Raw genomic sequence first — 13746 nt, 5'->3', positions numbered from 1 at the left:
TGAAAAGATCTGCCCAAGGTCATGGAGTGATTTGGTGGCAGGGACGAGGCTTTGACCAGGAGTTCAAGTCACATGTTTGCTTTGTTAGCCTAGAAGTGGGAGAAGGTAGAAAGCCTGCAAACTTGAGGCTAGCAAAAGAAAGACTGCTTTCCTCTTAGAAAAACGGTTGACCGATAATGGGGAACTGATGGGCTCATTCCAGAGATCCCTCCAAGAACCCCCAAATGGCCTAAAATGAAAAAGAGCACAGTGGTAACTCCCTGAGTGACCCCAACCCTGAGCACACCAGCTACCCCCTCTGTTTCTGCCATGGAGACAAAGGCCTTCCATCTCCTTAGACCTCATCAGAAACAACGTCCCTCCACAGTCTATTTGCCTGGATTCAGGGCCCTCTGAGATATCTGCCCCACAGGGGGGAAGGAAGGAAGCAGGGAGGAGCGCAGGGGAAAGTCAGAGGACACCAGAGGGAATACTATCTTTGCTTTCTAGCGCTGAAGGAAAGTTTCCCCGGACACTTTAGTCTGCATCAGAATCTCCTGTGATACTTTAAAACAAACAGCTGCTTTTCGGTCCCCTTCCTGGAAAGACTGGTTCTGGTTTGAGAACCAAGTCCTTTTTAGCAATCATCTGGTGATTCTGATTGTGCAGAAATGCTGTACTGAGTCTGTGGGTTCTGAACACTTGTATGGTCAGCTGGCCTCAGAGACAGAAACCCCTTTCCAGGAGAGCTCTGCAGGGAGGAGGAGGGTGTAGGGGTGGTATGGAAAAGTAGTCCCTCCTTGATGATGGAAAACTGGCCTTTGGTACCTCTTCTGTTGCTCTCCAGCTGCAGGACCTTGAGGAGAGCATGCAACCTCCCCGAGCCTCTCTGTCTTCCTCGCAGGCTCGGGAATGACATGCAACAGAGCTTGTGACAGCACTTTGAAAACTGGAGAGCACTGAAAAGATTGGAGGGGTTATTAGTTACCTTTAAACACTAAGAGGTTTGATTCTATGAAGATTCTGTCAAAGTTTGTGAGTCTGTTTGTGAGAGAGAAAATAGAGAAGAGGGAAGATAAGAAAGGAGGGAAAAAGAGAGAACACGAACCTGTGACATGCAGACCTTACCCACTGTCCTGTGCTGCTCTCAGAATTTTCTGGTTCTGCTGCCTCGTTTCCTCTCACATAGGGTATCAATTCGATCAAGACATAAAGGACCCTAAAACATTGCTTTCTGCGTAGGACTTGGCAATTTGTCCCATTGGCTGAAGTGGGAAGGAGGCTATTGGTGCCTGGACTTTCAGTCCCTGTAAAAGAGGAGACGGTATGGAAGGCCGTGGACGCCCTGATGACAATTCGGCATCTGGGAATTGAAGCCCGTGTCCCAGGTTCATGAAGGAAGGGGGTGTACTGGGAGCACAACAGGCCTACCTATCTGTTTTGGAGAGGCCTTGGGGAGCCGATCCCATGACAGCTTGTTGAGATGAACCTGGATAATTGCTCCAATGTTTGTATCTGTTAGGAAGGGTCTTGGGAAATGAGCCTTATTTACCAATATTTGAAAATTTCTGTAGGAATTTTGACACACTGACAAAATATGAGTAACCAGAACTTGCATAAAAAACACATTGTCAGCACTTCGTACGCCTCATGCTCTCTTGCAGTCACTGTTCCTGCAAACAGGAACCACTCCTAATAGCATAATTTAGTTTTGCCCGTATTTGTACTTTATGTAAGTGAAAGCACGTAGTTGTACTCTCTTGTGTCCGTTTCTTTTACTCAGCATTGTATGTGCCGTTCATCCATATTGCTGCACGTGGCTGTAGATTGCTCATTGCTGTATAATGCTCTGTTGCGTGACTATGCCACTGAAAGAAATCCATTCTACCTTGCTGAGTTCTAGTAGTCTCTATTTCTGGCTAATGTGAATAGTGCAGCTACACATACTTCCTGGGCATCTATACTTTATGCGAAGTGATTTGTTGTTTTGACTTTATCATTTAGATCTGTTAATAATCTAGAATGGATTATAATATCTGGTGAGGTAGAAGTCAAGATATATTTTTTCCCACAAGTGTGGATATCCAACTAAATCTTTAAAAAAAAAGTTTTTTTTAAATGTTTTTATTTATTTTTGACACGGAGAGAGAGACAGAGCACGAGTGGGGGAGGGGCAGAGAGAGAGGGAGACAGAATTTGAAGCAGGTTCCAGGCTCTGAGCTCTCAGCACAGAGCCCTACACGGGACTCAGACTCGCAGACTGTGAGATCATGACCTGAGCCGAAGTCGGACGCTCAGCCCACTGAGCCACCCAGGCGCCCCTCCAACTGAATCTTAAACATGCTGTGTTTCTCCATTTTGTTTTTTTTGGCTCACTTTATTTTTATTTATTATTCTTTTAACTATTATTTTTTTCTTTCTCCAAATTTTATTTAAATTCCTGTTAGTTGACATACAGTGTAATATTTGTTTCAAGTGTAGAATTTAGTGATTCATCACTTACACACAACACCCAGTGGTTATCACAAGTGCCTTCCTTAATACCCATCACCTATTTATCCCATCCCCCTGCCCACCTCCCCTCCAGCAACCATCAGTTTGTTCTCTATAGTTAAGAGTCTGTTTTTTGGTTTGCCTCTTTTTTATTTCTGCCCTATGTTCATTAGACCTAAATGGGAGACAGGAAACCATCAAATTCTAGAAGAAAATGCAGGCAGTAACCTCTTTGACATTGACCATAGTAACTTTTTTTCTAGATATGTCTCCTGATGCAAGGGAAACAAAAACAAAATAAACTATTGGGACTTCGTCAAAATAAAAAGCTTCTGGGGTGCCTGGGTGGCTCAGTCCATCAAGTGTCTGACTCTCAGTTTCGGCTCAGGTCATGATCTCACGATTTTGTGAGTTTGAGCCCCCATCAGGCTCTGTGCTGACAGTGTGGAGCCTGCTTGGGATTCTCTCTCTCCCCCTCACTCTGGCCCTCCCCTGCTCATGCTGTCTCTGTCTCTCTCAAAGTAAATCAATAAACTTAAAAAAATAAGTTCAATATTCAATATTCAATATTTGAATATCAAAAATATTCAATACATAAATAAAAAGCTTCCACACCATGAAGGAAACAATCTATGAATGGGAGAAGATGTTTGTAAATGACATACCTGATAAAGGGTTAGTATCAAAATATATAAAGAAGTTTAAAACTTAATATCCAAAAACAAATAATCCAGTTAAAAAGTGGGCAGAAGACATGATGACATTTTCCAAAGAAGACATACAGAGGGCTAAGAGACACCTATTTACTTCAAACAAATAATAAGGTGGGGTAGTCTTCAGAGTAGAAGTCTTTCACATCTTTGCTAGATTTATTCCCAAGCGTTTATTGCCTTTTATTAAATAATTCTCAGATTTCAATACTTACAGAAGAATAATAATCCATACCCACAATTATACTATGTTATTACATATTTACCAAGCTAGTAAAATGAATAACAATAGTGAAACATTATTGGTGGGACGATGGGTAAACAGTTATAGTTTCATGGCAAATGGGCAGTATAGGACAGAACTTTAAAACTATCCATATGTGCACGTGGATGGATTTATTTTTAAGAATGTAGGCTAAGCGAGTAAATCATATGAGAAAGTAATGCTTGTGGAAATGATATTTTTTAATATTCAAAAATTTGAATTAATCCTCAAACAGCATAGTAGGGCAACATTTGACAAAACTATGGTGTGAGGGTGTATTGATGTATCTCAGAAGGTATAATTATGACAAATGTGTAAACTGTGTTGTTACAAAGACATTCACAGACAAAATATAAATATGGAAGAGTAACATAATTTAAGTTAAAAGCTGGAACTAAAAATATTGGTGAATATTTAAGCAGTGGAAGACGCACGTCTGTCAATGAATTAGGAGAGCATATGAGATAGTACAAACTTATGTATTTTAAGTTAGCTGGTAAAGTTTTACTCTAAGTTTAAGTAGCTGGTAAGCATGGTTTCAAAGGTAGACTGAAATCATCCCTGCACATGAATCCCAGCAAGTAGGTGATTCTACATTAAACCCAAAATGTTCTTAAAAAGGATGGTTGAAACACAGGATGCCATCTAGTTTCACAGAGCAGGCCATGGGTGACCCCTTAAGTTCTTGTGAGTGAATTTGCATTAACTACTGCTGCTCAGCTTTAATTTTAATAAGGACTACTGCCACGGCGGTTAACATTTATTGACAACATACTATATATCCTAGGGGCACCCAGTTGGCTCAGTCACTAGAGCGTGTGACTCTTAATCTCAGAGTCATCACATTCAAGCCCCATGTTGGGCGTGTAGCCTACTAAAACAACAGCAACAACAACAACAAACAAACAAACAAAACCATGTACTAGGCATTCACCCTTTATATACTTATATGAATATCTCACTTAAATATCACAAACAATGCTTTAACATACATTACCGTATTTAAACTTCCTGACAACACAATAAGGTAGTTTATATCTGCTTTGAAAGGTTAAGTAATTTCCCAGGGTCACACAGCTTACAAGCAGCAGAGCTAAGATTTGAACTTGCTGCAGTCTATCTATCTAACTGAAGAGCCAATGTTTACCACTTTGCTGTACTAACTTATTGTCAGAAGATAGTATGTAAGTTTACTGTAAGACAAATGGGGATCAAGGGAGCTGGCCATCAGAAATTGACTTCTACTGGAGGAGATATTATCTACAGTAAACACAACCTATGTCATTAAGCATGCAGCCAGATACCTAAAGGGAAATAGGCAAGAATAAAAAATAGTACCCCATGGTAGCTTTTTATTTTCTTATGGCGTCTAATTGGTTAGGGTGTACCTTATTATACATGTATTTGTCAAAACTCTTGGTGACTTAACTCTCCAAGTCCTTTTTGGTAAACTTCAACAATAATCAGTAAGTTATGAAAATATTGGCCTGAGTTGATCTTGGGAGCAATATAGAACAGTGTGGGCTGCAAACCATATTTGTTATGAACTGGTGAAGGTGGTCCTGAATGCTACAATAAATAAGTTTGAACTTTATTCTGCAGGCAGTATAAGGCCCCTGGAGATTTCTAATAGGGTGGTAGTCATATTCAATGAAGGTTAATATGATTGTGGTGTGCAGAATAGATGGAATGGGGAGAGATTAGGGACTGAGGAACATCTAGGAGGGGGTTTCAATCATTCAGCTAAGAGACTATGAACTGTCCATAAGATCATTCTTTCCTGGTCCCTAACTTTATGAGTGCAACCATGGCATTGGGGTTTAGCACATATTAATGGTGCCAGGCGTTGTGCCAAATGGTAAGCATTGGTATTGCAAAGATGAAATTGACTTGGAAAAACTTTCCCCAAAGATAAAAATTAAATCTTCATGAAAGTAACAATTTTCATAATTTAAGATGTTAAGAGGGATGGGGGTCTCGGACGCCTGGTAAAATGTTACAGTAGGTCTACCTAAGGACTCCACCCTGTCAAACCCTTCCTTTCCAGTCCCGGGTTCTATTATCTCAGCATGGGGACTTCACAGATATGGGGATTCCCAGTGTCAAAAACACTGTTGGTAGGAATCCAAGTCACCAAGGTCACAGTGATGGTGGGGGAAAGTTATCTTTCCCTGAAGCTTATTCTTGGACACATACAATAGCGCAACCAATATTTCCTTATTTTGGTCACGAGTTGTTTCAAAAGTATTCAAGTACATCCTTTATTATATTATAAATCTGAATCGCTGTGATTTTAGGGCATTATGATTGTAAGAAATTAAGTTAATGAATGATATTGGCCTGATGATGGGTGTGTTTGGAGAAAGTCCTGTAGGTTAGGCATGAAGATTTCAAGTTCAGATCACAGGTCCTGAAAGTGAGGTCTCCATTTTCTCTCATTCTTTAGTGCTTATATGGTGAATGCAATTAAGTGGAGATCCCCATATTGGATGTGAAGTCACCACTGCTAAGGGGAAGGGATTTTGCTAACCCAAATTAGCTTTCTCAAGGAAGACTTGATGTCTCTGTTCCTCAAGCTATAGATAAAGGGATTCAGCACTGGGGTTACTACTGTGTACATCACTGATGCAACTGTGCCCTTCTGTGCTGAGCGGGTCGAGGGGGGACTGAAGTAAACACAAAAAGAAGTCCCAAAGAATAGAGAAACCACAGAGAGATGAGAGCTGCAGGTGGAAAAGGCTTTCTGCTTCCCCTGAATTGAGGGGATCTTCAGGATGGTCAAGAAAATATGTGCATAAGAGATTATCAGGCAAAGCACACAAACCAGTCCTGCAAGGCCCCCCACAGTGAAAATCACCAGCTCATTAATGAAGGGATCCGTGCAGGACAGACTCAGAAGTGGGTTGATGTCACAGAAGAAGTGTGGGATCTTGCGTTCGGCACAGAAGGACAGATTGTTCATCAAGAGTGTGTGTAGGAGGGAGTGGAGGGCATTCATAATCCAGGATGCAGAAACTAGGAAGACACAGAGCCCAGGGCTCATGACCATGACGTAATGGAGGGGGTAGCATATGGCCACATAGCGGTCGTAAGCCATGACGGCCAAGAGGAATGCCTCCAGCATCACAAACAGCATGAAAAAATACAGTTGCGATAGACACCCTGCATATGAGATGGCCTGATTCTGGACCCATATGTTTTCCAGCATCTTGGGGACTGTGGTGGACACAAAGCAGGCATCGGCAAGAGAGAGGTTGGCCAGGAAGAAGTACATGGGCGTGTGGAGGTGGGCATCAGCAATGATGGCCAGAATGATGAGGAGGTTGCCGCCTACTGTGACCAGGTACATGAGCAGAAACAGCCAAAAGAGGACTTCCTGCTGCTCTGGCTGCTTGGAAAGCCCCAGGAGGACAAATGCTGAGATGCTGGTCAGGTTTTCCCATTCCATTTGTCGGTAAGCAGAAAGATGGATTAATTGAATGAAATTGGTAAGCCCTGGTTTGTGGACTTTGAAAATGATGCAGTATTCCAACGTTGATCTTCTAGTGTGAGATGGAATCATGAAATATCCAAAATTTAACTGCTTATGATGCACAAAAATGGCAGTTTCAACTGAATATTTGCAAATGCCTGTGCTTTCTGCCATGGGATACCAAAGATTTGTCTGCAACGGGGGGGGGGGGGGTGGGAGGGGGAGGGGGGAGGTTTCTTTTTAAAAAGTTTTATTATATAAGCACGAATCCAATACATATACTTTTTTTATTATTTTAAGTGACATACTTTTTAAAATTCACGATATAAAGCTTTGACCTACATAATGAACTGTTTACAAAACTCATCAAATATAAACAAAAGCTTGCCTTTGCTTGTTCTTAAGCAGTGAGGAGCTTTTAGTCAATCATTGTCGCCGATTTCTGTGCACTTTGTCCAGTCTTGCCTTTCTCCGACTGTGTTAACTAGACCAGGAGTCAGCAAACCAGAAAACCAGAGCCAGATCCTCCTCACACATTTTTTTTTGGTATGGACCTCAAGCTAAGAATGTAGTTTACATTTTTAAGGGTGGTAAACCCCCCCCACAAACCCCACAAACCTTAAAACAAAGAGGCAGATGCAACAAAGGCCATACGTGACCCCCACAAAACCTAAAACCGTTACAACCTGGCCATTCATAGTAAGTTTACTATCCCCTCTGCTAGACTGTAAGTTCTTGGACATCATGATGCAAACACTATTCACCTTTATACCCTTAGCCTAATACATGCTTGCTGACACATAATAAGTGATCAATAAATTTGTTGAATTTATGAAAAATTACTTGGTGTTCACTGGTATGGAGGAGTCATATCAAGTCTGGAACTAATGTTCTAGCTATTTAAGGAGTTCTGAAGAGGCAATTACCAGCACCTTGCGGGAAGAGACTTGAGCATGGGCTGTGGCAAAATAGATATCATACTGACAAAATTTGTATGTCCCTTTAATCCTTAATATGAAGTCGTTCTCGAAAGTGGCTTGCTAGCTAAGACTACTTCCCTAGCCAAATTGACATCTAGGTGTGGACATGTGACCAGCTCTTATTTGAGTGAATGAGGGATTTATGTTTTTTCTTCAGCTTGCTGTATTCGAAGAGCAACCAAAGTATGACATGCATACACACACACACACACACACACACACACAAATCATAGTATGTTATGAAGTGTTTGCATGTAGCAGTAGCAGGATCAGTCATGTGTTACAGCTGCATCTTAAAACCATTCATTTAAACATATAATTTGAGCAACAATACCATAACTGTATACCAATACATATACTTTGAAGCTAGGTTGGAGTTGTTTCTTCACAAAACTCTTGTGGTATTCATGTGGACATTGTGACATTAATCCATCCAAAGATTTCACAGGTCAAGTAAATCTTTAGCATATTTCCCCAATATTTTGAAAAGCATGGCTATTGGAAAAAAGGATGTGGAATTGGTGAAAAGCATACCTAATGCTGAAATCATTATCGCCACCAGCTGGTCTGGTGAGAAATCTGGGTGCCATTATAGACCCATTTTTCTTCCTCCTTGCATGCATCCAATACTACCAAATCCTGGTGATTTTACTTTGTCGATGTAACTAAAATTTACCCATTTTTCTTTATTTACCCACTGTTCTCCATCCCAGCTGCCACTACCTTCATTCACAATACTCATTTATCACTTAAATATGGGCAGTCATTCTTGCCTACAGGCATACCCACCTGCCCTCTGGTTTCACTCCAGAGAGAATGGGCTCTCTACAAACCATATCTGATTTTGTCACTCTACCTGAAAAATCCTTCAGGGGTTTCTCATTACTTTCAGGATAAACTCTACACATCTTCCTAGGGCCTGAAGACCCTTGATGTCTCCCCTGATTCATGGACCTTCCTCTCCATTCTACATCCTATGCCCACTTATACTTACAATTATTTAGAAGATCTAGATACTTTTTCACCTTTGGGCTTTCGCCCATCTTATTTTCTTGTGCTGGAATAGTCTTCACTCGGGTTTCAGTTTAGATGTCATTTTTTTTTCTTTTCAAGTTTTAATTTAAGTTCTAGTTAAAATATATGGTAAACTTGGTTTCAGGCATATATTTTAGTGATTCATCACTTACATATAATGTCCAGCAATCCTCACAAGTGCCCTCCTCAACACCCATTACCCATTTAGCCCACCCCCCACCCACCTCCCTCCATCAACCCTCAGTTTGTTCTCATAGTTAAAAGTCTCTTATGGTTTGCTCCCTCCCCCCCCCCCGCTTTTTCCTTCCCATATGTTCATCTGTTTTGTTTCGTAAATTCCACATATGAGTGAAATCTTATGATATTGTCTTTCTCAGACTCATTTTACTTAATGTAATACACTCTCCATCCACATTGTTGCAAATGGCAAGGTTTCATTCTATTGATGGCCACACACACACACACACACACACACACACACACACCTTCTTTATCTATTCATTAGTCTTTTTTGAGGAAGACTTTCCTGACTTATTCTCTTGACGACAAACTCAGGTTCACACCCCTTCTGGCCCTGTGCCTCCCCCATCACAGCATGTGTCACTCTGGACTGTGACCAACTATTTACTTGTCTGTGTTCTCCATTCTACTGTATCTTTGTGAGTAGCCCAAGAAAATGTCTATCTTGTTCATCTTGGAAATGTAGCATTAGCCCTGAGCCTGATACAAGATAGGTACTCAGTAATATCCATCATGTGAATGAATAAGTCTCAAAGACTTATTCAAAAGTCTCAAAGAAGTGCTGATGCATAGGAGCACTTGTACCCCAATGTTTATAGCAGCACTTTCAACAATGGCCAAATTATGGGAAGAACCTAAATGTCCATCAACTGACGAATGGATAAAGAAGATGTGGTTTATATATACAATGGGATACTACTTGGCAATGAGAAAGAATGAAATCCTGCCATTTGCAACAATGTGGATGGAACTGGAGAGTATTATGCTAAGTGAAATAAGCCAGGCAGAGAAAGACAGATACCATATGTTTTCACTCATATGTGGATCCTGAACAATAGAGGATCAGAGAGGGAAGGAGGCAAACCATAAGAGACTCTTAAATACTGAGAACAAACTGAGGGTTGATGGGGGGTGGGGGAGAGGGGAAAGTGGCTGATGGGCATTGAGGAGGGCACCTGTTGGGATGAGCACTGGGTATTGTATGGAAACCAATTGGACAATAAACCAAATATATATCTTATATAATCTGTAATATAATAGATCTGTATGCTGTAAACTATATCTATATCTATATCTATATCTATATCTATATCTATATCTATATTTCAAGGAATAGAAAGAGTTGACAGGGAGATTGGATAAAAGTAATATCAGGTGGAGGGAACAGCCTGCATATTTTTATTAGTAGTTTCATACATAGCTTTGAGTTGATAAAGTTTTGGCCATAGGAATATGTAGGAAACATGGTTACAGAAACATAAAGATGTCAAACAAAGCAAATGCACTCTTTCTAGGTAAAATTCTGGGAATGGAACACTGTTTTATCAGAGGAATTACATCACAGAAACAGTTTCCCACCAGGCTTCATTTTTCCTCCGAAGTGAAGCTTGTCCTATGAATTTGTCAGCCCTGGCGCCACCCACTGGAATTACTGTTCAGCTGGCATTGGTGGCACCTCCCTGACCATGGATATTCCTCACCACACTCTCTTTCTCTTTTATGCAGGTACTGTGGGGCATGTTGCATGCTGCTCCCCCCCTCATTACAAATATCCATCAAAGGGGAAAATAGAAAGCCCAGAAATGGCACCGTAAAGATCAGATTTTGGTCTGCTAAAGGTGGCAGTGCTGACTGGCAAGAAAGGAAAGGGGGATTGGACAGATGGACTGGGGGTAGGCTTGTTGACTCTATGGGGTCAGTGAATTTAGATTCACACCTCACAGTGTGGACTGAAAACATGTCAGGTTGTTAAAGCATTTTACAGAGACACAACTTAAGGCAACCAGCAGAACATACAGCACGATAGTTGTTTGATCTTGGGACAAGGGTGGCCTAGATAAAAAGCAATGGAAGCAACAATAAAGGAAAAGAAAATAGGTTGAATCAAATTAAAATTAAAAATTCTCCTATTAAAGAAAAAGGTCACATGCAAGTAAAAAATGCAAGCAAAACGTGGGGAGCTATTTTCAGCATATATTATAGAAAGCATATTCTTAAAAACACAATCATTAATTTTAATAACTAGGTAAGAGACAACACCCTCCCCCTAAGAAAAATGAATAAGTAACCACTAACCCTTATGTCACATCCAGAAGGGGCAGAGACTGGACCTAGCCTCAGTGTTTAATTCCAAGACCTGTTCTTCCACTCCACTCACGGTCTTAAGTCACCATAATTTGTCTGCTCACAGGTGACATCTGCAAGGTCGTCTGCTTGTGTGCCATTGGCCAAAATGTGATCCTGACAGGTGGTGTTCCCTCCACTCTTTCCCGAGAGTTCCCACACTACTCAGGGGCTATGTTTACTAGATTCTTTATTCACCACACCCTTAGACAGAGCTCTCCGTGTAGTGGGGGGAGTAGTGGGGCTCAGTGCGTATTTGTGCAGAGCGGCAGTGGTTGGCCCCTTCTAACCACAGCAACTTCTGTGTCCCCTGGCCCCCATACCTGTTGTTTTTTCCACTGCTTGGAGCTGACCTCACCTCTCCCTCACTCAGGACAGAGGTTGCTCATTGGCTTAAGGCAGATCCAAAGGGCCTCAGAATCTCCACTCCTGTCAGTCTTGTCTCTTGACGATTTCTGCCTCAGCAGAAACAGAAACCTAGGCCCTAACTCCCCCATCAGTTTTCCTCTTAGCTCCCTAAGTCACAGATCAGAGACTGGGCTTTTTCTTTTCTTTCCATGTTTGCTATAGTTTACCCCCAACTTTGGGGCTATCTCTTGCTGTGTAAGACCCAACACTTCATCCAGACGTAAAACTCATTCAGAATATAGTCTTTCCTTGTCACATGGGGCCAGTGGGCATTTCTCCAGGCTTGTTATAAAATATAACTCCTGTGACACGAAACAAATTTGTTCTCACATTGGCTCATTTTAACTGTGTGCTTTTTTTAAGACATAAATTTTCTATGATTGATTGATTATAATTTGAACTTAACTTGGAAGCCCTCTGGACAGAAGTTCACATTGGAAAATGGAAATGAAATTTAGAGAATCTGTGCTCCCCACAGGTGAGGAAAGGAACATCCAGGGTGGAAAGAAGTAAAAGTTACAAGGTTAGAAACAGGGAATCAGATGGTAGTTGACTGATCACCAACTCCTGATCCAACTCCTATGATGTCCAGCTCCTATTCCCATATTGGTCCTAAATATAACAATTTAATCCCAGCTCCCAGGATAATCTATATTTTGTTGGCTAGTGTGTTTATTAAAAAATCCAGAAGAATAAGCAGGAAACCAATAATAGTGATTACTTATTAGAGGTATGGGAATTGGGTGGATGAGACATAGGAGAGGGAGAGAGATTTTCATGTACAATTTTTAGCTCATTTCAAAGTTTAAACCATGTGAATGTACTACTTATTGAAAAATAAATTAATTGACATTTCCCTTCTCCAAAACCAAACAATGGGCTCACAAAATGTATAAAATGAAAGATAATGCAGTATAATGCAGCCTCTCTTTGCTAGAGATTCTGTAAATAGCAGAGAAACTTGTTTGGTTGAAGCCACATCCGTTTAATGCTTTAATGTGGTGTGTGGACATGAATGTGTATGTTTGTGTATTTGTGCATGTATGTGGTTGTGTGAGTGCATTTGTGTCTCCTGCAGAGGCTAGAGGTTGAGTGCATGGGATCATCACGGAATTATTTGGAGACAAGTCACTGCTGGTTCCTGTGCTCTGTTCTGCTTATAGCACAACGACTCCTACTGTCTGTAAGAGTCTAAGGACCTGGGGATCTGCCTCTAACGCAGTATCATCACTGTTGTTACAGGGCTGTTTGTGAGAGACGCGCAACCAGTTGACCGCAGTGTGGGATGGGCGCAGAAGAAAGGGGGAGAAAAGAAGCAGAATGGAGTCCCTTAGGTCTTACCTGGTTGTTCTTGACAATCTCTGAGGGTGTTACCAGCAGGCTTTCATCTGGTTTGCATACATCTTTCCCATTGTGGGTGGTCAGAAGAGGGAGACAGGAACATCTGGTAGAGGCACCAAAAGGAAATTTGCTTCATGCTCTGGATGTGTTGAATGATTCTTGCCATCACTGCATCTGCTCAATTTTCTCCTTTTTGTCTTACAATACTAGAAACCTTTTAATTTTTGTCCATTCTGAGAAAAAGGGACAAGATTTCCAGGTTGACTATGACTATGCCAACGTATGTCATCCTGGGATGCTGCATTCACAGAACACCACATGGAGCCTAATAACCACCACATAACATCCCTTTTCTATTGATTTCAGAATTTGCTGCTAATGTCTGTCCCTTTTACTTGTTCATAGGACCCATGAGAAATGTGTTCTAGTAACTTTATTAGCATCCTTGGAATTAAAATTCTGCTTTTCTTAGCTGTAGGTTGGACCAATCTCAAGACCCATTAAGTTGAAGATAATTAATTCTGTGAAGTACCCCAAACCCCAAAGGATTAAGAATCCAGTGTTGTGTCCTTGCCATAGCTGATCTGGGAGAGGCTAAGGCATTAAGGACCTGCCATTCACCTCTGTGGTCTGAGCAGGATCCTAGCATTTTACTTGCCAGCAACACATGGAGATCTTTCAAGGCTTGCCACAACCATC

At 41.2% G+C, this 13746-nt stretch overlaps 1 protein-coding gene across 1 annotated transcript; it reads right to left on the bottom strand.

The window, feature by feature from the left end:
* Window positions 1-5953: 5953 nt before the first annotated feature.
* LOC122484722 (olfactory receptor 1G1-like) lies at window positions 5954-6922 on the bottom strand. The gene has a single exon (XM_043582672.1). The coding sequence runs from the start codon at window positions 6893-6895 to the stop codon at window positions 5954-5956; it is 942 nt and encodes a 313-aa protein (XP_043438607.1). The 5' UTR covers window positions 6896-6922.
* Between the last annotated feature and the right edge of the window lie 6824 nt (window positions 6923-13746).

Source organism: Prionailurus bengalensis, chromosome E1, assembly GCF_016509475.1.
Source record: "Prionailurus bengalensis isolate Pbe53 chromosome E1, Fcat_Pben_1.1_paternal_pri, whole genome shotgun sequence".
Classification (NCBI taxonomy): domain Eukaryota; kingdom Metazoa; phylum Chordata; class Mammalia; order Carnivora; family Felidae; genus Prionailurus; species Prionailurus bengalensis.
This window is presented reverse-complemented; position numbering and strand designations above follow the sequence as displayed.